The sequence below is a fragment of the Coregonus clupeaformis genome, unplaced genomic scaffold, assembly GCF_020615455.1.
Source record: "Coregonus clupeaformis isolate EN_2021a unplaced genomic scaffold, ASM2061545v1 scaf0419, whole genome shotgun sequence".
NCBI lineage: Eukaryota > Metazoa > Chordata > Actinopteri > Salmoniformes > Salmonidae > Coregonus > Coregonus clupeaformis.
Genome location: NW_025533874.1, coordinates 216,572 through 240,961, shown reverse-complemented (window position 1 = coordinate 240,961; position 24,390 = coordinate 216,572). Strand labels below are relative to the sequence as shown.

The 24,390-nt window shown below is 45.5% G+C and overlaps 1 protein-coding gene across 1 annotated transcript in view; it reads right to left on the bottom strand.

Moving 5' to 3' along the window:
• LOC121543941 (neuroendocrine convertase 1-like) overlaps positions 1 to 24,390 on the bottom strand; it is a gene marked incomplete at its 3' end in the record, with an annotated part of 171,864 nt that overhangs the window by 125,613 nt on the left and 21,861 nt on the right. The window contains exons 3-6 of the mRNA XM_045215297.1: positions 23,096 to 23,188; positions 13,864 to 13,945; positions 12,195 to 12,313; positions 2,692 to 2,797 (exon numbers count right to left, since the gene is read on the bottom strand). Of these exons, the coding sequence (XP_045071232.1) occupies positions 2,692 to 2,797; positions 12,195 to 12,313; positions 13,864 to 13,945; positions 23,096 to 23,188 (400 nt within the window). The remainder of the gene's footprint in view (positions 1 to 2,691; positions 2,798 to 12,194; positions 12,314 to 13,863; positions 13,946 to 23,095; positions 23,189 to 24,390) is intronic.

The following is a 24,390-nucleotide window of genomic DNA, read 5'->3' as shown; positions in this document are numbered from 1 at the left end:
TGAGCTACTGTGTCCAACACACCACCACCTGTTGTTATGTTGGGCACCTACTGATAAAAATTTTTGCAATGACATGTATTGCTAAAATACAGGTTTAAGGAAATACAGGCAGGCACCACATTACTACAAGACAAAACAGCTCAATCAAGCCTGATGGTCTTGTAAGTATAAAAGCAAAGCTTGCGTTCATTTAATTTAAAAAAGCATGAAAAGGTAGCATAGTGGAATAATGTCTTACTGTGGTGTGTGAAGAATCTAATACTTTACCTTGTATGCGGTACAAATCACATTATTCTGGAAGTACCTCCTCTAAGAGTATGAATTAGGCTGTTTGAGAAGGTTTTAATCCTAAGCAACCTGCCTACACATAGTTTGGAGTACAATACCAACATAGCTACTGTAGTAGGTCAAAGCTGTGCGCTGGAAAACCTTGGTAGAGCATGGGTGGAATAGGCATTGTGGTGCCCATGTGAATTTCTCTCTTTTTTGGCTTCAGACCAATGCCTATTCTCACTTAAAACATTGTTTTTTGTTTTTAATTAACTTATGTGTAGGTTTAAGACACTAAATACATAAATGTAGAATTAGTCAAATTATGAAAAGTTATGTTTTCTTTCATATTAGTAATTAATCCATGACATACAATAAGTACAATAAGTAAAATATTGATATAAAGTATCATACTATTTTTATAATATGTTGCAGTATAAAAGATTATGAGTGGTTGAAACACACACACTCAGACAAACACACACACACACACGCATGCGAACACACACACACACACACTCTCACTCAAGTAGCACATACCCAGATTGGAGGTGTTGGGGTAAATTTGATAGAGCTATGTGCAAGAATAGTCTCAGGCTCTGATTACATTACCTCTAAAAGAGAAGGATGGAGATAGACGAATGGAGGGAAGGAGAAGAGGGGGGCACTCTCGCTATTAAAATCAATAAGCATTGATTCAAAGGCCATGTGTGTATACATTTACATTTTAGTCATTTAGCAGACGCTCTTATCCAGAGTGCATACATTTATATTTTTTTCATACTGGCCGCCCGTGGGAATCGAACCCACAACCCTGGCGTTGCAAGCGCCATGCTCTACCAACTGAGCTATATCTATACATGATCCTTCAAGTCTCGGAGTCTGACTCTCAGACATACTAGAGAGAGAGGGAGAGGGAGAGAGAGAGAGAGAGGGGAATAGAGAGAGAGAGAGAGAGAGCGAGAGAGCGAGAGAGCGAGAGAGAGAGAGAGAGAGAGAGAGAGAGAGAGAGAGAGAGAGAGAGAGAGAGAGAGAGAGAGAGAGAGAGAGAGAGAGGGGAGTGCATTTAAAGAAAGGCAAGATGATAGCTTGGCATAAACAACATGAAAGAAGGAAGGAAGGAATACAGAGAGATAAAGAACAGAGAGAGAAAAGAGAGAAAGATGGAGGGAGAATTCATGCTTGGTGGAATCAATACAGAGAGGTGGAACAGAGAACAATGGCCTCAGAGGAGAGGAGACTCAGTGGTGCAGGTCTAATACTCTCTCTCTCTCTCTCTCTCCCCTTCTCTTCCTCTATTGTTTTCTTTCATCCTCTCTCACTCTTTCTCCTTATTCTTTTTCGTCCTCTCTATCCTTAATCTCTCTCCCTCTCTCTCTTTCTCTGTATCTGTATCCTTTTCTCTCGCCCTCTCTCACTCACTGCCTCTCAGCATCCTTTTATCTCTCTCTCCCCCTCTCTAGCTGCCTCTCTCTCTCTGCAACTCTCTCTCTCTTTCTCCGTCTCTCAGTATGCAGAGCAGATAGGAGTCGTTCGCCCACAGCAACCCTGCCATGACACGGAGCCACTTCCTCATGGAAAACAAATCTCACACAGCACAATTCAGCTACACACATAAGCAAACACACACACTGACATACACGCGCACACATACACATACACACACACACACACACACATACAGCCGCTTCTCCATTTCTATCAGCACTTGAGTGTACCCAGGCCTTAATTAGTTCTTGATGAATGAGCCCATAAGATGCTGTTCTTTCATTTCCCTTGTTGCCAGATATTCCAGTAATCGTAGTGAAAAGTATCCTTATTGCGCTGCTGTGACTGAGAGGCGACCAGTCCCAGCCACTCTGCCTGGCTGGCTTGGCTAAATAACACCACTCCACTCCAACAGAAGAAGAAGAGGAGGACGGGATAAGATATACTCAACTCAACTTTTACACTGACTCCCTGACTCACTCCTTCAGACTTTCTACATATCTTCTCGAATAAACTACTTACTCTATCCCCTTCTCCTAGTATAAAAAGAGATTTGGATGTCTAAATTGACATATCTGAAACCCCTTGTATTAGTCCTTAGCTAATACAATAATGGTCATTTTTTTTAACACCTTATTATGTTAATGAAGGTAGAGAATCCACATGAGAGGAGATTAAAATACAAACAAATAAATAATGGAGTTCATTAAAACAGAAAAAAATGCATTGTCTCTGCCCTGCATGGCTGAGCCACGTTCAGTAGGCAATGGCTGTAGAACTTGGAGATATAAATGTCATGAATTGAGTTGATGTGATTCCTTATTCTATGTGTCAGAGAGGCATGTTTGTTCTATATTATTAATTTATATCTGTAACATTGGGCGCTGCTTAACCTGGCCCTTTCTTGTATTGGATGAGTGGGTCTTGACATACCGTCATCGATAATGCTGACCACCACTCCATTCCCTGTGATGTTCCTGCTCCACACTGGCATCACGTTCAGGTCAAAGTGACTGGAGCTGTATTGGCCTTGGTTGAACTGTAGTAAAACACAGGTACATAGAATAAAACACAGTCACACACACACACACACACACACACATCATAATCATATGTCACATAGATAACAGCTATATGACAAAAGTTGTACACTTTTAGAGAAAAGATAACACCTAAAAGGGTTCTTTGGCTGTCCTCATAGGATAACCCTTTGAATAACCCTTTTTGTTTCCAGGTAGAACCCTTTTGGTTCAAAGTAGAACCCTTTTGGGTTCCATGAACGAACAACCCTTTCCACAGAGGGCTCTACAAGGAATTCAGAAGGGTTCTACCTGGAACAAAAAAGGGTTCTCCTATGGGGACAGCCGAATAACCTTTTTGGAACCCTTTTGTGATAGTACTAATGTACTATCACATAACTCATCATATGTTCATGTCCCTCAATTATGGCCATTTAAATGTCTTACTCCCTCGTCTGCTCACTCCCTCTCTTCTCTCACTCCTTAAATCACTCACTCCTGTAGTGCTATTCAAATCCATTCAGGTAGGGAAGCCATTTCACCCTCTTCTGTTCAACACTCTGCCAACAAAAGGCGTCACAAAACCTACCTTAGTGGCCACTGAATCTCATGCTACATAGAAGTTGAGAACAAAAGCGGGTTGGTAAGATGAGGAGAAATGCAGTCAGTCATTTTGACTACAAATGGGGGAATGTGTGTGTATCTTTGTGTTTGTGTGCATGTGTATGCGTGTCCGTCCATGTATGCGTGTGTTTTCTTCAGTGTGTGTGTGTGTACCCGAACGTCACAGCCCCTTGACTAAACACGGTGCTGAAAAGGTTCAGGGTAGCGCTCGAGGGAGGCCCTACTCTCCGCACATCAAAACAGCATCCATAACACACCCCATGTGGCGAGGAGAGAGAGTAGAGAGAGCTACGAGCAGAACTACCTATAAGCCTCTCCGCTCCTCACAACCAGCACACAGCGCCCATTCAGTCACACACACACACAAACACCGTAAACCCACACGGCACAAAACAAACAAGAGCCTTCCCCAAAATGTCAACCCCCCTCACACACACAAAGACAATTTGATATTTAAAGTGAGTGTTTTGAGAGGTTTCTATTCTGTTGTTGTTCTCAGAATGGAGAGAGGGGAAGAGAGAGAAAGACAGAGAAGTAGAGTGGAGAGAGGGGAAATAAAGCGAGGAGGAGAAAAAAGGGAGAGACAGCGAGAGAGAGAGAGAGAAATAGAGGTAAAGAGCGAAAATTAATGAGCGAGGGAGGAGGGATGGAATGAGGAGAGGAGAAAAAAGGGGGAAGAGAGCAAAAAAAGAGATGTAGAGCGGGAGAGAGAAAGGGAGAGCAGCTCAGATGAGTCTAACTAAACACAATAGATAAATAGTGCTCTGTGGGGGGGGTGCACCAGGGGAGCAGTGCTGCTTTGTAGTGGGAGAAGAAAAGGCCTGCCAGATGAATGTAGCCAGTGTCCACCAGAACAGGCCCTGGGGAATCCATCAGCATACGGGCGGGTGGATACACACACACACACACACACAGAAATAAGTGCACACACACTTTCACGCATACAGAAAAACCCACATACACACTGTGATGTCACGAGAGGCTACACAGCTTTCAGCGGGATTGCTCAAGTAGTGCAAGGAGACCAGGTTCAATCAAAACAAGGATTTTATTAAAGGTCTTGGGAAACTAACGAAAGTATAACACAATTCTGTTCTCTTGTGGCTCTTTAAGGGTTAACAGTTCAGGGATGTCTCTTCCACATCCAAAATCATAACTCTCACTCGCTCAAATAACTTTTCCCCAGTCTTACTGTATTCCACGTTGCAGCTAGTGGCCAACCCAGCAAAACGTCCTTCCAAATGTCCCACACGTATTTCCACAGGTGCATATATCCAAAGGTGAGTATTTCCCAAAGGTAAGTATCTCCAAATCCTTATATTCCTCATGGAAGTGGACGTGCAGCACTCTTGTCCTCCAGAGAGCCCAGGTTGGAGACTGTGTCTCTTCACCCCCACACCTTCAGCTCATCAGCTCCTCATTTGTTTCAGCTGCGTGGGAAGATTGGCCATAGAGGGTGGAGTTCCCGACCATACCAGCAGATGGAGCCATAGCTGTCTGGGTTTGCAGCCACCTCAGGGGGATGTAACGTCCCTCCAGGACACAGCCTCTCGTGACATCACACATCCCCCTCCTCGGGACCGACGTCCTCGTCGGGTAAAGGCAGCGAAGAAGGCATCACGCCGGGAGAGGGCGTCCGCATTGCCGTGGTGCTTGCCAGACTGCTCTCTCTTCAACTCCTCCAACTCTAGGACCAGGGACTCAGCCTCCTGTTGTCTCTCCTTGAGTTTCTTACTGAACGCATCAGCCTTGGTTTTAGCAGAGTTTAGCTTCTGTTGAGCAGCTTTCAGTTCCTTCTCTCTCTCTGCCTCCGCATTCTTCATCTTGTTCTCCAACACCTTGTACTTCTCCTCTGCCTTCTTCTGGACCTCCTTACTACTGCGCAGGGTCTCCTCACACTCCTCGATGGTCCTGCGCAGCCTCTCCAGCTCCTCCTGTTGCTTATGGAAGGAGCTCTGTTGGAGTTTAGCCTGGAGGATATCTAACTCTTCTGTCTTCATGTCTAACTGTTGCTTTAACAAACGATACCTCTCAGCGGTCCCCTTCAGACCAGACAGTTCTTTGTCCAGATTCTGTAGCTCCGTCTCTGTGTCGGTCTGGGCACCTGCCATCCCTATCAGAGCCCGGGCGGGAGTGAGTAACTCGGAGGATTGCACCGGGAGCCTTCCCAGGATGAGTCTTGCCTCTCCGTTTCCGAGGTACTCGGGTTATCCTCTCCTGAGACTCTCTCCAGAGTGGGTAAAAGGCTGGGCAGTCTCGTCCAATTAGGACAGGGACGGGGAGGGAATCAACCACCCCCGCCGTCGTGTGTATGGTTCCCCGTGTGCTGGTCATTGTAAGTTCAGTAATGGGGTATTCTCTGGTGTCCCCATGGACACAGGAAACTGGGAGGACTTTCCCCGGGGTCAGACACGTTGGGCCCACCAAATCCTTACGCACCAGGGTGGCCCGGCTACCAGAATCCAGTAAGGCCTCCACATCATGGTGATTCACAGTTACCGGGCAGGTGGGGGGGTCGATCTGGGCCGCCATCTACGACTCCCAAGAGCGAGGCAAAACGGTGTGTGGGTGCTGAGCTGGAGGACTCCGCAGTGGGCATAGGTTCATCGGCTGGTTTCCCACACTGCCAGGAGATATGTCCCATCTCCCCACACCGGTAACACTGTCGAGTTTCCCCCTCCTGGTGTACTCTTCTTGGACCCGCCTGGTTTCTGGCTCCCCCTGGAGCCGGGATAAGTCCTGACGTGGCTGGGTTCGAGACCTTGGGGTCCTTTGGACGGGGTTCTTCCCATTTGGGGTGGGGCCGCACTCCTGGGGTCTTTTCGGGAAGCATTCAGCATCTCCGCTGTGGCCTGGTACTTTTCCACAGCTTCCACGGTCAGATCAGCCGTGGTCAAGGCCTGTTGACTGATGAACCGTTTTGCCTCATAAGGCAGGGCGCGTAGGTAACGATCCACCACAACGGCCTCCACCACCGCCGCTGCTGTATTCCTCTGCGGATCCAGCCATTTCCTTGCGATTCGGACAAGTTCATGCATCTGCGCCCGAGGAGGTTGGTCTGGTTGGAAGGTCCAGCTGTGAAAGCGCTGGGCCATACCAAACTTTGTGAGTCCATATCTGCTGAGGATCTCAGACTTCAGGGCATCATAGTCAGTAACCTGGTCAGGGCCCAGGTCCCGGACAGCATTCAGCGATTCCCCGGTTAGAAAGGGGGCTAACAGACCAACCCACTGTTGCTTGGGCCAGGCTTCCCTAGTGGCCGTGGCCTCAAATGCATGCAGGTATGCCTCAATGTCATCGGTAGCTCCCATCTTAGATATAAAGTCACTTGCCTTTATTGGGCGGGTATTTTGGACCACCCTCTGTCTCTGCAACTGCAATTCCTCTGCCTTCAGAAGGTTGGCTTTCTTTTGCTCCTCCAAGAGAGCCACGTTTGCTTGCATCTGGGCGTGCTGGCCAGCAACAAGGGCTTTCAATATGTCCTCCATTTCAGTCGGGCGGGGAGCCTACGGCCAACTTGGAAAACTGGGTGATCAAACCTTCGGTATCCTCCTCTGACATGCACTATTAACGCTTGAGCGTGCCCGTATTCTCCACCATCTGTGATGTCACGAGAGGCTACACAGCTTTCAGCGGGATTGCTCAAGTAGTGCAAGGAGACCAGGTTCAATCAAAACAAGGATTTTATTAAAGGTCTTGGGAAACTAACGAAAGTATAACACAATTCTGTTCTCTTGTGGCTCTTTAAGGGTTAACAGTTCAGGGATGTCTCTTCCACATCCAAAATCATAACTCTCACTCGCTCAAATAACTTTTCCCCAGTCTTACTGTATTCCACGTTGCAGCTAGTGGCCAACCCAGCAAAACGTCCTTCCAAATGTCCCACACGTATTTCCACAGGTGCATATATCCAAAGGTGAGTATTTCCCAAAGGTAAGTATCTCCAAATCCTTATATTCCTCATGGAAGTGGACGTGCAGCACTCTTGTCCTCCAGAGAGCCCAGGTTGGAGACTGTGTCTCTTCACCCCCACACCTTCAGCTCATCAGCTCCTCATTTGTTTCAGCTGCGTGGGAAGATTGGCCATAGAGGGGTGGAGTTCCCGACCATACCAGCAGATGGAGCCATAGCTGTCTGGGTTTGCAGCCACCTCAGGGGGATGTAACGTCCCTCCAGGACACAGCCTCTCGTGACATCACAACACACACAAGTAACTTACATACACACCCACACACATATACACGCGCACACACACACAAAATGTACATGCGCAGATACACTTCCACTCACACCCAAACACACATTTTAACACACAAATACACAACTTCCAGAGAGAACAACATTGACAGAACAACACTGGATACACAGGAGCGTTCCTACAATATACTGTATGTGTGTTACAAGTGCACGTGACATTGTCAGGATAACAACATAGATGTAGACCAACTGTGAGTGAGTAGACACTATGAGATCAGATACAGTATACATACATACACACACCACATCTGGTCTTGGCAGGCTACCAACCCTGGGCAGATTACTGACCCTCAATCAATATCCATGTCCACTAGAGGCTGATTACACAGAACAGATAAAAGAGAAGGAGAGAGAGAGAGAGAGAGAGAGAGAGAGAGAGAGAGAGAGAGAGAGAGAGAGAGAGAGAGAGAGAGAGAGAGAGAGAGAGAGAGAGAGAGAGAGAGTGAGAGGAGAGAGAGAAAGAGAGAGCGAGAGAGCGAGAGAGAGAGAGAAAGAGAGAGAGAGAGGAAAGAGAGAAATAGGGAGAGAAAGAGAAGGGGGAGAGAGAGAAATACATACAGAGGTATATACTGTATAATCAATTTTAGGTCAGGATAAACCTCTCTAGGCTGACCATATGAAACCTGGAATTCCCTCACATCCAACAGAGAAGAGTAATTCTTCCACTCTCACTATTCTTTCTTTCTTTCTCTCTTTCCCTACCCTCCATCTTCCCGTGAGAACTGACCTGTCAGTCATTCGTTGCCATAGTTCATCAGCACTGGGGACATCCCCCACCCCTCAGCCACAGGGCTCTGTCAGATTAGCAGGTTTGCATTTTTATTCATGAATCTTGTTCTGGAAGGAGGTCTGCAGAGTGATCACTAGCTGGCACAGCCACAAAGTCATAAAATAGGATTTTAAACCTAACCCTAACCTTAACCCTAACCTTAAACAGACTGCTAACCCTAATGCCTAACCCTAACCTTAAATTAAAGCTGCAATATGTCTCTTTTTGAGTGACCAGACCAAATTAACATAGAAATGTGAGTTATAGATCTGTCATTCTCATTGAAAGAAAGTCTAAGAAGCGATATATCTGTTCTATGTGTGCTATTTCTATGCTTCCCGTTCTTAAGTTTAGTTTTTGTGTCTTTTACATTCGGATTTGTACACCAGCTTCAAACAGCTGAAAATATAATATTTTTGGTTATTGAAAATATATTTCACAGCAGTTTAGATGGTACAATGATTCTCTACACTCTGAGTGCTTGTTTTGTAATATTGACCAAAAATTTGGCGAACTATTACAATTTTAGCAACCAGGAAATGGCGGAGTGATTTCTGCATACTGTACCTTTGTACAATATAGCCAATTTTTACTTTGCAGGTGGCCCATATAGCGGAAATCACTCAGTTCTGCCTCCAGGGCAAGATTCATGACAATAAACGTCAACATGTCAATCAAAACTCACAACTATATTGATTGGCTGTTCAGTTCAGCCTTCGGTGTAGGGTTGTGGAGTAAATTATTACATGTAATTAGGTACATGAAATCTGATTACAAAAAAACTTTAACTGTAAACAATTATGTTACCGGCAAACATATTGTAATCAGATTACAGAGACTTTTGAAAACTAAATGATTACCTGTTGGATTACTTTTAAATTCAGAAAGGATGTTTGCAAAAAAATACATAAAGACACCTTTCTCTTTTCTCAATGGCATTCAATTCAGTATTGAAAAAAGGCGCAAGTTTAAGTTTGTTCCACCTGAGCGAGTCTGACCACAAGTCAGAGACCACTAGGAGAAGTGGCACCGGAGAAGATGGCTGTCGTTTTACAGCCCTCTAACCAATTGTACTATTATGTGTGTTTTTTCGCGTTATTTGTAATTTTATTCTGTACATAATATGTTTCTGCCACCGTCTCTTATGACCAAAAAGAGCTTCTGGATATCAGGACAGAGATTACTCACCTCGTATTGGACGAAGATTTTTTCTTCAACGAGCCGGACGCAAAGGATATCCTATAGACACCCGACAAGGCCCAAATCCCTGTCATTCGCATGAGAAAGAGACGGAGATATCGTGGACGTAGGTCGGGGTGCCTTGTAAGGATCCGACGGCTAGCGAGTAAACTGCCTCTTCCATCAATCCTATTAGCCAATGTTCAATCATTTGAGAACAAATTGGACGACGGTTATCCTACCAACAGGACATTAAAAACTATAATATCTTATGTTTCACCGAGTCGTGGCTGAATGACGAAATGGACAACATACAGCTGGCGGGATATACGCTACATCGGCAGGATAGAACGGCTGACTCCAGTAAGACAAGGGGAGGCCTGTGTGTATTTGTAAACAACAGCTGGTGCACAAAATCTAATATTAAGGAAGTCTCGAGGTTTTGCTCGCCTGAGGTAAAGTATCTCATGATAAGCTGTAGACCACACTATTTGCCAAGAGAGTTTTCATCTATACCAGGCGGTGTCAGAGGAAGGCCCTCAAAATTGTCAGACTCCAGCCAACCTAGTCATAGACTGTTCTCTCTGCTACCGCACGGCAAGTGGTACCGGAGCGCCAAGTCTAGGTCCAAAAGGCTTCTCAACAGCTTCTACCCCCAAGCCATAAGACTCCTGAACAGCTAATCATTGCTACCCGGACTATTTGCACTGCCCCCACACCCCCACACCCCCAACCCCCACTTTTACGCTGCTGCTACTCTGTCTATAATTTATGCATAGTCACTTTAACTCTACCCACATGTACATATTACCTCAATTACCTCGACTAGCCGGTGCCCCCGCACATTGACTCTGCACCGGTACCCCCCTGTATATAGCCTCCCTACTGTTATTTTATTTTACTGCTGCTCTTTAGTTATTTGCTTTTATTTTGTTTTACTTAACACTTAAAAAAAAAAAAAAAAAATGCATTGTTGGTTAAGGGCTTGTAAGTAAGCATTTCACTGTAATGTCTACACCTGTTGTATTCGGCGCATGTGGCAAATACAATTTGATTTGATGACAGACCAAATGCGTTTGATGGCTTCTTTTCGTCTTCTTCTAATGCCTCGTAGAGGGAAAGTAATCAGATTACGTTACTGAGTTTGGGTAATCAAAAATTATGTTACTGATTACAATTTTGGACAGGTAACTAGTAACTTTAATGGATTACATTTAGAAATTAACCTACCCAACCCTGCTTATGTGTGTGTGTACTTGTTTGTGTGGACATGTGAATATCTGTATGATACACTACATGGCCAAAAGGATGTGGACACCCCTTCAAAATTAGTGGATTCAGCTATTTCAGCTACACCCTTTGCTGACAGGTGTATAAAATCAAGCACACAGCCATGCAATCTCCATAGACAAACATTGGCAGTAGCATGGCCCGTACTGAAGAGCTCAGTGACTTTCAACGTGGCACCGTCATAGGATTCCACCTTTCCAACAAGTCAGTTCGTCAAATGTCTGTCCTGCTAGAGCTGCCCAGTCAACTGTAAGTGCTGTTATTGTGAAGTGGAAACGTCTAGGAGCAACAACGGCTCAGCCGCGAAGTGGTAGGCTACACAAGCTCACAGAATGGGATAGCAGAGTGCTGAAGTGCGTAGAGCGTTAAAATCGTCTGTCCTCGGTTGCAACACTGACTACTGAGTTCCAAACTGCCTCTGGAAGCAACTTCAGCACAATAACTGTTCGTCAGGAGCTTCATGAAATGGGTTTCCATGGCCGAGCAGCTGACACAAGCCTAAGATCACCATGTGCAATGCCAAGCGTTACCTGGAGTGGCCATTAGAAACACGTTCTCTGGAGTGATGAATCATGCTTCACCATCTGGCAGTCCAACAGACGACTCTGGGTTTGGATGCCAGGAGAACGCTACCTGCCCGACTGCATAATCGTCTGGGGCTGTTTTTCATGGTTAGGGCTAGGCCCCTTAATTCCAGTAAAGGGAAATCTTAACGCTACAGCATACAATGACATTCTAGACGATTCTGTGCTTCCAACTTTGTGGCAACAGTTTGGGGAAGGCCCTTTCCTGTTTTAGCATGACAATGTCCCTGTGCACAAAACGAGGTACTTACAGAAACGGTTTGTCGAGATCGGTGTGGAAGAACTTGACTGGCCTGCACAGAGCCTTGACCTCAACCCCATCGAACACCTTTGGGATGAATTGGAACGCCGACTGCGAGCCAAGCCTAATCGCCCAACATCAGTGCCCGACCTCACTAATGCTCTTGTGGCTGAATGGAAGCAAGTCCCCGCATAAATGTTCCAACATCTAGTGGAAAGCCTGCCCATAAGAGTGGAGGCTGTTATAGAAGCAAAGAGGAGAGCAAATCTATATTAATGCCCATGATTTTGGAATGAGATGATCGATGAGCAGATGTCCACATACTTTTGTATGTGTGTGTGCAAGTGTGTTTGTATGTGTGTGTGTGTTTTACTATATCAACTATACTATGCTTCCCGGGCCTCTTGCTGTTCACAGACACACACACACACACACACACACACAAACAAACACATACTCTGGAAGAGACCCACCAGTTCCCACTGCATGGGCCAGAGAGGGTCGTTGAAGGTCAGGGAATGACCCAGTTGGTCTTCAGTCTTCAAAGTGTCCTGACGACGGCTGGGTAACTCACTCTGCTGCTCCTGCAACTCTGACAGACAGACAGACAGGAACATATATGAGACGTGGGTATGAATACGCTCTACAATTTAGTGTTAGCCTGTGAGTTACAGAGTGAGTTCCTTGTTTTTTTTCATTTTACTTTTTTATTATTGTTAATAATTATTGCACTGCAATATTGAGGGAGCAAGCATGCAAGCATTTCACTGCACCTTTTATACACTCTAAACTGTTTACGTGAGTTTTTTAAAAATCCATTGTAATGGGTGTATGTCCTTATTTTAGCCATTGTGTGTGTTTGTGAATAAGTGCGTGTATTTGTTTTGGTGTATTTGTTTTGGTGTGTGTGTGCGCGAGAGTGCGTGTGTGTGTTTGTGTGTGTTGTTGTTGCTGTGTACTCTGAGACCAGGAAGTCCCTCCTCTCCACCCAGTGGTGAAAGGCCTCCCAGAATTCCCCTCTCTCTAGTGATGTGGAATACTGCTGCCTGATTACCATAGCATTACCATAGCATTACCATAACATTACCACAGCACAGCTTGTGTTCGTGTCTTTGGACATGGTATCAGCTCATCAAGAGATTCACCTCACCTCACATATATCATACACACTACTACTCTCTCTCGCTCGCTCATTCTCTCACTCTCTTTCTCACTCTCTCACTCACTTTCTGTCTCCCTCTCTCATCACTCTCTCCGGCTGCTCATCTCTCTCTCACAGTGACGTGCGATCAGGGTAGGTAGTGAACATTTATGAAAAATGTAATGAAAAACCAATAAATATAGATTTGATCAATAATAATTTCTTCATGTTTTTTCTGCACGATAAAATAGATTTCTGAACACTGGTAAAAAATGATCTGGTACAAAATGCGCAAGGCCAGGGGAAAGGCAGCCTTGCCCTGTGCCTGCCTTTCCCGTCCTTCAAACACAATGCAAGGCATTGACATGATTTGCGCCTGCGTGTTTCTACCTTATACTGCCAGCTAACGGACGCCAACAGGCAGGCATAGAGCTTCGCTGCCTTTCATGTGTCAATATGTCCCTAGCCGGCCTTAGAGCTCACCACTCTCTCACTCTGTCAGTCTTTCTTTCTATGTTTCTCTCTCACTCCCCTTGCTGTCTCACACACATACACCCTCTCCCTCTCCCTCTACCTCTTTCCCTTCCCCTCTCTCCCTCTCTCTTATCCAGGAGCAGAGGGAGAGCGAGGCATGTCCACGGCTGGAAGCACATCCCAATCTGCACAGAGAGAGGAGGAGAGAGCAGGAGAGAGAGAGAAAAAAAAAGAGAGAGAGAGAGAGAGAGAGAGAGAGAGAGAGAGAGAGAGAGAGAGAGAGAGAGGAGGCTCACCGCAGCACTACGTGAGTCATCACACACTCCTGCAATCCCACCCACAACCCCCACTCACACAAAGCAGAGAGAACACATACATGCACACATATGCTTAACGTTACATACATGTGGACCCACATACACAGACACACAATTACAAAACCAAGCCTATGCAAATACACACATTTTTACAGTATACGACACACACACACATACACACATATTCTCTGTCGCTTAGTGATAACTCACTGTGGTGTGTGTTGTGGTCCAGTCCTCTGATAACAGCTCTCTTGTCTCTGTAGTGAGTCTGTTGACTCTGGACCCACCTCACCTAGAGAACCAACAAACAATACAGGTTAACATAAATAAAACGACAACCATTAAAGATGCTGTATGAAGACATCAATCCACCATTTCCTGGTTGCTAAAATTATAATAGTTAGCCAAATTTTTGTTAATGTGACAAAACAAGCAAGTATATTGTGGAGAATCATTGTATCATCTAAAATATTGTACCGCTATCTAAAATATTGTACCACTGTGAAATATATTTTCCATAACCAAAATGATTGTATTTTCAGCTGTTTGAAGCTGGTGTACAAAACCAAAAATTAAATACACAAAAACTAAACTTAAAAATGTGAAGCATAGAAATAATGCACATAGAACAGCTCTACCGCTTCTTAGACTTGCTTTCAATGAGAATAAAATATCTATAACTCACATTTCTATGTTAATTTTGTCGGGTAGCCCAAAAAGTTACATATTCCAGCTTTAATACATGAATACAGAATGATTCTCCTTATAGAAATCAAGTCTTATTTGCATGTGAAAACATTTTCTCCTTTGTATTTGTTGGTTGCCTATACACTCTGATGGTATGCACATCTTACAGAATGTGGCAAAGTGTTAACAGAAAACACAGCAACGACCTGGTGCTAATGCTAATGCTAACCTTCTAATGCTAATATTAGCCCTAACAGAGCGTAGGAGCAGAGGGTGGATGGGACCGGATGGGACACTGGTCCCCCTGGTCTGGGGTCTCCATTGGGGACGGGCCAGGGAACAAAGGAAGCCTTTGATGCCACAGCTATCCCTCCTCATCAGTTCAGAGGGATGTTCTCTCGCTCTCTTTCTCTCTCTCTCTTTCCAGCTCTCTAAACCAGGTTAAACATAACGGCCCTAAAAAAAAATCCCCTCTCCAACCCACCTGCACCACTCACGGCACTCTCACTCTCTCTCACTCAGACACAGCACCCTCTCCTGTCTCTCTTTCTCGTTCTCTCATACACACACAAACACACACACACGCACGCACACACATACACACAAACACACACACACACACTCAGCCTGGATCTCTTTCATGGGCCGCGGCCCTCTGCTTTGATCTGATAAGTAGCTGGTCCTCATGAAGGTGGACCCAGTAAATCATAGAACACCCATTCACACTCACTCGCACACACACACTCACACACACACACAGACACGCTCCACTTTCAGATCTGTGCATGGCTCTTATTGTAGTCTCTCACACCGTATCTGACATACACTTAAAGCACAGAGGAGGAGGCTAACAATAAATAACGTTCAATAGGACACTGCCATCTTTCATGTGCTAAAAGCTTCTTGGCTTTATTTCCCTTTCAATTGTTCAATTAGGCTCAATTAAAATGAGCTCGTCAGGACCAACAAGGGTGTGCGTGTGTGTGTGTGTGTGTGTGTGTGTGTGTGTGTGTGTGTGTGTGTGTGTGTGTGTGTACGTACTCTTTTATCTAGAGTAGACTAATACACTCAGGAGAGTGTGTTTAACAGAGTGTGTACTTCACAAGTGCTTCTGAATTCTAATGGTCACTCAGAACATTGATATAAAACAAATTAATTTAAAGATGCATCTACACATATCATGAAACATTAAAAGGACAAGTCAAGGCAAACAATGCCTGAGAATGTTTCAAATTGTATATGTATATTGTATATTGAATAACAATTATAGACAAACCATGCAAGGCTTCATCATCATTTTGATTATAGTAGCTACATTTTTCCAGAGTGTTTTTCAGAGTTTTCATCAACAACAAAAACAACAACAACAACCACACTTTTTTAAAACAGATACAACTAGGCTAAGCGACGCCTACAGACAGTGAATTCCTCTAATTCACATGTCCATTTGAAAATGTGTCCTCCGCGTCACCTGAGTGGGAGTGAAAGGGGAAACTTGGCACAGGCCCCACAGCCAGGTAGACACACACAGACAGGTTGAGGATGTGGGGCAGTCAGCCCATTCACAGGTCTGTATTAAAAACTAGCAACATGCCACAGCTGAGTACGTAACACCTGTATTTGGGTATATACCGGTAGCTACATAATTCAGGACTTCATAGAAGCAACCAACAACATCTAGTTGCCAGTGCCATCCTAGAAGACTGCGGTCTTTGGGGTTGCAGTGAATTTCACAGTAACTTACAGGGAGCGAAGAGGCAAGTAAACTACTGTATTTCATATTGCAGTACACCTACTGTAATCTATATACAGTATCAAAGCAAGTACTGTGTAATGACAAACAGTACAATACCATATAATTGGCTGTGTTATACTGTAAAAAAGTAAATACTACTGTAATCGTAATTAATTAATTAATGAATGGATGGATGAATGGAATTCATTGAGGGGAGATTAGATTTGTATTTCACAGTATTTTACTGTAATTACATAGGATTGGTGCAAGTAGGTTGGCTGCTAGGTAATTTGTTTACACATTTCAGCCTATATGAATAGTTGGTGTTTTATATCACATGCACTTCTAGAGACCTTAACAAATGCTTCCAAACTGGCAGCGACTACAGGGCAAAACAGACCGAAAAGATATGGCAAAATGCTCAACCATTAAAGGTTTAAGACTTGATGCCACTCCAATCTGTACATTTTAAATTGATGGGGCACTACTACCACATACCAGTTAAATTGGGACAGCACTCTCACTAACGGGTGCAACAAATATAGCCTCTTACAAGGCATGCCTCAAAATATGTGAATGAGCCAGAATCAACAATACCACTAGTGGTCAAAAGGTTTTTGGCGCTCCAAAAATACGGTACTGTACTGTATTCTGTAGGATGGAATAACGGTCCCATTCAAAATAGAGCAATTATTTCTCCACCCACAAAATTTTCCCACAATTACCATAATTGACAGTATGCTGCAATAAAACATTTCACAGTATTTTAATATTGATAATACCCCAAATTACCATATGAATTACAGTTTTCTGATACAGTGTAGGTAGGTATGTACCCTTCAAACAAATACCCAGTATATACCTGCCATCAGTGACACCTGCCACGTGTGTGTGTGTGTGTGTGTGTAAGTCTTTCCATAGCAACAACAACGTCTGTATCCCCACAGGGAAAAATAATAAGGAAACTGGGAGAAATGGCTTTAGGTTGAGACAGGGGGTTGGGAACAAAACAATGTTTCCAAACATTCCCCCCCAACTGGCAGGCCAAAACGCACGCATGCACACACACACACACACACACACACACCTCTGGTGCTCTGTTGGCAAACACCACCCCCAATCCCCTATGTCCTTCACCGAGCCAGCCACCACAGCTTAGCCAAGTGAGCAATGCTGCCCACTTCCTCATACACACTCATTCTACTCAGTCTACTCGTACATACACACGCAGATAATGGCCATTTGATTGGACGTGTGCCCTTGTACCTCGCACCTCCTCTCCCAGAGAGGGCCAGCCAGGACACAGTGATCAATACACATGATAGGGAGCTAATCGCTCTCTGTCAGGACCGGGGCCTGCCAGCTCCTAATGGCACACTCACAGGGGAGCCGTGTGAGTGTGTGTGAGTGTGTGTGAGTGTGTGTGTGTCCGTGCGTGTGCCCGTGCGTGTGTGTGTCTTAATGGCAGATTCAGAGTCTTTGGGGAGGCTCACTCACGGCTCCGCTCCAGGGACGTGGTCCATTGACCATGCAGTCTGTGACACTGACCCCTCCACAGTCAATGCATTCATCATCCAGCAGTGACATGTATGCAGGCACACACACACACACATTGTACAGACGCACGCAAACACACATGTGCAAACACACGCGCAAGCATAAAACACACACACACACACACACACACAACAAAGCCTACTGCCTGTATACCCAGAAAAAAAACTCCCTTTCTTTCTTTCTTCATCCCTCTCTCTCTCTCTCTCTCTCTCTCTCTCTCTCTCTCTCTCTCTCTCTCTCTTCGCTCTCTCACATAGAGAACACAAAGTGAGCCATTGTAATGCAAACCCAAGTTCAAAACAAAAGATGACCACCTGAAGCTGACATTTTCCAAATCACAATGAAGTGTGGCCAGATGGAGAAAGAACAGGAGAGGCTGAAAGAGGGAGTGAGAGATGAATGGAGAAACAGATGAGGAGACAGCTATGATAAACAAACTGGTTGAAAGAGTATGAGTTTCTGAAAGGCAGCAAGAGTGAGAGAGAGAGAGAGAGAGAGAGAGAGAGAGAGAGAGAGAGAGAGAGAGAGAGAGAGAGAAAGAGAGAGAGGGTAAGCAGGAATGAGCATGAGTGAGTGAGGGAGAGAGACAAAGCAAGATAGTGTGAAGGAGAGAGAGAGAGAGAGAAAGGGAGAGTGAGAGACAGAGGGCGAGCAGGAATGAGTGTGAGTGAGGGCGGGCGGGCGATGGCAGCCAGCTGCAGCCGTGCGATACGGACAGAGCAGACACTGGGAACTGCGCAGATATCACGGCTGACATTTCGGGCTCAGCTACCCCCCACGGCCCCATGGGATGCGGGCGCCAGCGCCAGCGTGCCCCTGTCAATCACCCCGCTCCCTGTCACTCTGTCGGCTGTCTGTCTGTCTGCCCCAGCCCATTATGGTGAAGCGGAGTGGGTACGCACGCCACCGCCACCACCACCATCGCCACCCCACGCCTGGACGCACGCCACTGATCCCTATCTCCTCCTCTGTCCTCTCCCTCCTTTCTCTCTCTCTCTCCTCTCCTCTCTCCATCCTCTCCCTCACTGACAGCCTGACCACAGAGACATGGGAGAAAGGAGGGGGAGAAAGAGAGAAGAGGGGGAGGGGGAGGGGGACGGACAAAGAGAGAGGGAGGGAGAGAAGGGGGAAAACACAGAGAGGGGGATGAGGCTGTGATAGGGAGAAAGAAAGGTGAAGAATGAAGAGAGGGAGGAAGGACCGGAGTGAGAGACAAATGGATGGGACGAAGGTTAGAGGATATGACAGAGGAGAGAGGAAGGGGGAACGATGGAGAGCAGAAAGAAGAGGCAACGGTGGAAGACAGGGGAGGGATAGGAAAGATACACTCTGCCCCATCTTGCCTTCTTCCCTGCACCTCTTGTCCCCTAGACTCCTTCTCCCGCTCCCTCCCTCCCCTCTCCTCCTAGACCCCTTCCTCCCTCCATCTCTCCCTCCGCCGAGGCCCTGTGTGCTGCTCACTCTATTGTGTCAGCCTTCAGAAGCTCTCAGTTTGAGTGGCAGGCCGTCACAGATCAGCTCCCTGCTAAAGCAGCCTGGCAGGCCGGGGTGACGGGCCAGGAAGGGATCTAAGTGGGTTTATCAGCGCTTCTTAACGCCTCTCCAGCTCCCTGACACAAAAGAGAGGGGTATTAAACATCTAAAGCAAACCAAAAAGCGTGAAAGCTCCTTATAGGGCCATGGGATTGCGGATGTGACTGGAGTCTTAAAAAAACACACACAACACCGACAGAGAGAGAGAAAAAATAAATCAAATGTTTTTCCATCCTTGGGAGGAGGATAGGAGGATGGAGAGAGGGGGAAGGGCGGGAGAGGAGGAGAGAAGGTATTGTGGGGTATCGTTAGAATCAGAAGCTAAATCAAACCTGTACACAACAATGAGGTTGAAACGGCAGGGAAATCCTCAAAGAGAAACACTGTAGACACAGAACACGCCATCCTTATTCTGAGTGTGTACTATTTTTGTGTGTGCATGAGTCAGCTGTATTTGAGTACATACAGTGTTGTATTCTGTGTATGTGTGTATAAATTAAGGAATATTGAAGCCACAGTTTGTAATGTTTCTGTAATTTAATAATGATATATTAGAATCTTTTTTATATGATTTAACTTAATGAGAAAAAAGCACCTAGAATAAAGCACCACAGAAACATTACACTTTCGTTGTGTCTGGGGGATTTGTAAACAAATTATTTATAGCTTCAAATCATGTTTATTGCATTTGCATTTGCTCCATTGTTGACATTTTTGTTGGTGTCCCACTCTTTGAGATTTTGCACCAATTAAGTAGTGTATTAGTAATGTGTATTAGTGTGTTCTGCACTGGGGGTGATTTGGATGTACACTAGGAGTGTGCGTGTGCATGTGTGTGCCTATGTGTGTGTGTGTGTGTGTGTGTGTGTGTGTGTGTGTGTTTATTCCGCACTAGCAGTGACATGTGTGTAGGTCAGAAGCCGGTGGGGGGTCTGTGTCTGAGACGCTCTGTAAAAGGTCACTGTGGAGTTCAGTCTCTGAGAATCAGTGTGTGTGTGTGTGTGTGTGTGTGTGTGTGTGTGTGTGTGTGTTTCCCCCCAGGGAGCATGATCCAGGTGAGATGGCTGAGACAGGTGAATCAAGAGTGTGTGTCATGGAGCCGGGAGAGGAGAGGGAGAGAGAGAGGGAGAGAAAGAGAAAGAGGAAGAGGGAGAGAGAGAGGAAGAGGGAGAGAAAGAGGGAGAGAGAGAGAGAGAGAGCATCTGATCTCGTTCTGTATTACGTCACACAGACAAGCCCTCTGAAGACTGGGAAATGATATTACTGTCAGAGTGTGGAACTCTGCAGTCTGAAGCCTCACACTCACACTGCAGTTAACCTATCAGCTACACTCAGCACAGCAGACTCAGTCAGTCTGTGTGTGTGTGTGTGTGTGTGTGTGTGTGTGTGTGTGTGTGTGTGTGTGTGTGTGTGTGTGTGTGTGTGTGTGTGTGTGTGTGTGTGTGTGTGTGTGTGTGTGTGTGTGTGTGTGTGTGTGTGTGTGTGTGTGTGTGTGTGTGTGTGTGTGTGTGTGTGTGTACAGGTGCGAGTGTGTGCTGTTCATGCATGTGTGTGTGTATGTTGAGGCCTTATCTGCGTGTTGTCTCAGACCTCTCAGATCTCTGTGATGAGCTGTTTTCCAGAGGCTTGGTAATCATGTAATTAGCAGTGTAATTAGCACAATGGGTAATTGTTGCTTTGCTCGGGCTGCATGGGTCGGGATTACATGGTGACAAACCCACACTCCCACCGTGGGGACCACAATGGACCATTCCTCCACCATGCCCCTCGCTCTCTGTCTGAGAGAGATAATGTCTGTTTACAATCTTCCCACATTATCTCCCATCACATCCACAGACTCACTGATCTCTATGCCATCTGGATGTTATAGAATAACTTACTATACATTTCTTGCGTCTCAGTTTATTGCTTTAAATGTGTTTGCTTGTACAGTATGTGCTACTGCAATTCAGCTTTTAGTTGCCATAGTACACATGAAATAAAACTAAACTCAAAACTCAAGATGGTCTACATTGGAATCTGGGACTGGGACTGCTTCTGCATTTCATAACGGTCTGTTGTTGGCACCCCATGACTACAGACTCACAACCAGAATAGACTAACCACCAATCCTATCAAATAAAGATGTAAGCCCCATAGAGTTATCTCACATACATTATACTGGTAGACAGATCCACTGGATGCTATCAACTGAGCTGAAAACAAGTCAGAGAAAAGCTGAGGCTCAGGGGTTGTAGAGCAGAGCAGCAGGCTTTGGCTACAGGCCAGGTAGCACACTAATTGTATTTGTCACACACACACACACACACACACACACACACACACACACACACACACACACACACACACACACACACACACACACACACACACACACACACACACACACACACACACACACACACACACACACACATAAAAGTCTCTCATAACCCTATTACAATGTTTTAAACCTCCCACAAATCAATTAAGCAGATTATATTAGTCTGAATCATAGTAGTTCTATGTCTCACACTCCTAAACAGGAATTCTCTAATCATGTTAAAGAGGGTGATGTCAGAGCTGTTTTTCCGCTCTATACTTCATCCTCAACAGGCGGGTTAAACGGCAAACACCAACCAATGGGAATGGAGAGGAGAACGTAAATGTAATGCAAATACAACATACCTGTATAATGAGGGTTATAGCAAGGAAACTGCCATGGTGGTACAATGTAAATACGCAATATTTCTGTGTGTAATATTTCATGATTACAAAACATTATTTGCCATCAATTACGTTTGAGATTCATTACCAAATATGCAATATTTTCAGAGTGTGAATTCATTTTCACCTAAAGTTAAGATGCTAGAAAAGTAATTAAACTTACAATTTAATGAAATCATGAAGCATACATGGAGTCACTAGAGATTGTGCATAAATTACTTCAATTAATCACACGGAGTCTGATTCAGATGGTAACTCTGCAAAAGTTTGAGGATCTTCTCTCTGCTTTAGGGGGTATTGTGTGTGTGTGTGTGTGTGTTGTGCGTCTAGGTGCATGTCTGTTTGTGGATGCGTGCGAGCGTGTGTGTGTGCTTGCACGCATCTGTGCATGTGTGTGTGAGGGGTCAGGACAGTGAATGAAGGGTGTGATAGGGGCGCAGGGTTTGGTAAAGGGCCAGGTCTACAGGGGAGAAAGAGAGAGGGGACTTTAGAGAGAGGACACAGGATGTGCCACAGCCCCTCTCTCCTCTCCCATCGCCTCATGCTGTCATGGGATGTCGCCGCGGGTGACAGTTGCCCTAGCAACGCCTCGGTGCTCGGAGGCTGCATGCTCGGAGGGTTATGCAGAGCGGGGATGGGGTGATGGAGGTGGTACAAAAGGGTTGGGATGGGGGTGGGGGCGGGGGCGGGGGGAGTGCTAGGGGGGGTCCGTACCAAAGAGGTAAACATCAACACACACTTTCTCTTTTTTCTCATCAACACTAGGCTTGATTAAAGCGGTAACGAAAAACAAAATGAGCCCTCATTTGCATATACATGCTGCGTAAAATTAAACTCATACTTTGGTGTGAATTTGCTTCGAACAGGGCCGTGGTAAATATATCCAATAATCACATCGAAAAAAGCTGAATAGTGTCTCTTTACTCTTGTTTCACATCAGTTTCCTACCATGTTCTACAGACAGTTTACACTAAACCAACATATCACCACATAACATATAACCCCATCATAATGTCTGGATATACAGTATGGATACAACACAGCCACTGTTGGTGTTATGTGTCTCTCTGTGCTCAAAACAGATGGAGTACGTAATAGCTTCTCCTAATCACTGATATGGGGTCAGCTATTTTATCATCCCCCTGATGGTTAGGATTAGGGATATGGTGATCTGACCCTAGATCAGTGGTTAAATCTTCTACCTGAAGTGCAGTAGATACTCACCCCTGCTCTCTCTGCCAGTGTGTTCTCCAGGGGAACTCTGTCAGTGCGCCCCCTGCTGTCTCTCAGGGTGAAGTGGTCCTCCAGGTTGCCTATCTGTTTGGGTTGAGCACATATCTGTTACTGAAACACACACACACACACACACCACACCACAACATCAAACTCTATGCTAGCACACAACTATAGTATCGCCCCATTCATGTCCAGTGCAGCCATATGCCGTTTAGGACCTCTTTTCCGAAGGGTTGAGGTTACGTTGAGGGTTAGAGAGGTTTATGATTTGATACCACCTGAGCTAAGTGTAGAAACGAGAGCATATCATGAAGATACCCTTATATCAACCATGTGACCCCTTCCACAACATGATTTCAACATTTACCCTGACCATCTGTCTCTGTAGTGGAATTGCTCAAAGAAGTGGTGGTGCTAAAATCAAATAGCCCACATTTCATCTGGCCAAATCCCAGGCTTTTCATTTCCAAGCCTTATAAACTCAAACCTTTTGACTCGCCTGGGAGACCTAACTAAGTGAAATCTACTTTGTGGCAATTGTGTGCCTTGTACGAGAGGGGGTTGTGTATGTGCACTGTGTGTGTGTGTGTCTCTTGCTGATTCTATCTTCCTTCAGTTTCATTCTCTCCTATTCTCTGTTCCCAAGGTACATCAGGGCTGAGACTGCAGAGTAAATTGTCCCAAATTGAGTTCCTTTTCCTTGGTAGATACAGGCTACACCCCCACCGTTTAGAGAGAGAGGGAGAGGAAGATGGAGAGAGAGAAACAATATCACAGCACACGCTTGCACGCTTAACAATTTCCTCTAATTTCTCCCTCTCTCCCCATCCCTTTTTCTTCCACATTTTTCTCCCTCCCTGATTTCCCTATTGCCTCTCTTTTTCTTCCCTCACACTATTCTTATCCTCCTCTCTCTATATATCACTCCCTACGTGCTCTCTTTATCTCCCACACCATGTATCATTTCAGCCTTCCCTCCCTCTGCTTTTTTTCCTCTTAAGTCAGTGCTCTCTACTCCCTGTTCTCTCTCTCCTCCTCCCTCCCGTCCTCCCAGGCTGGCTGTACTCAGTGACACACTACCCATCAGTGCAGACCCCCCGGGCAGCAGAGTCCCGCTCTGACAATAATCACACGGTAAGTTTATAATGCTGGCAGTCCTGAGCCCAGCTGAGCTGTGCTGAGAGCATGCGACTCCCCTGGCTCCTGCACACTCCATTAGACTCAGTGGGAGGCAGGCTGGAAGCAGGGACTGCGGATGGAGCTGACTGGGGCTGGGGAGTGAA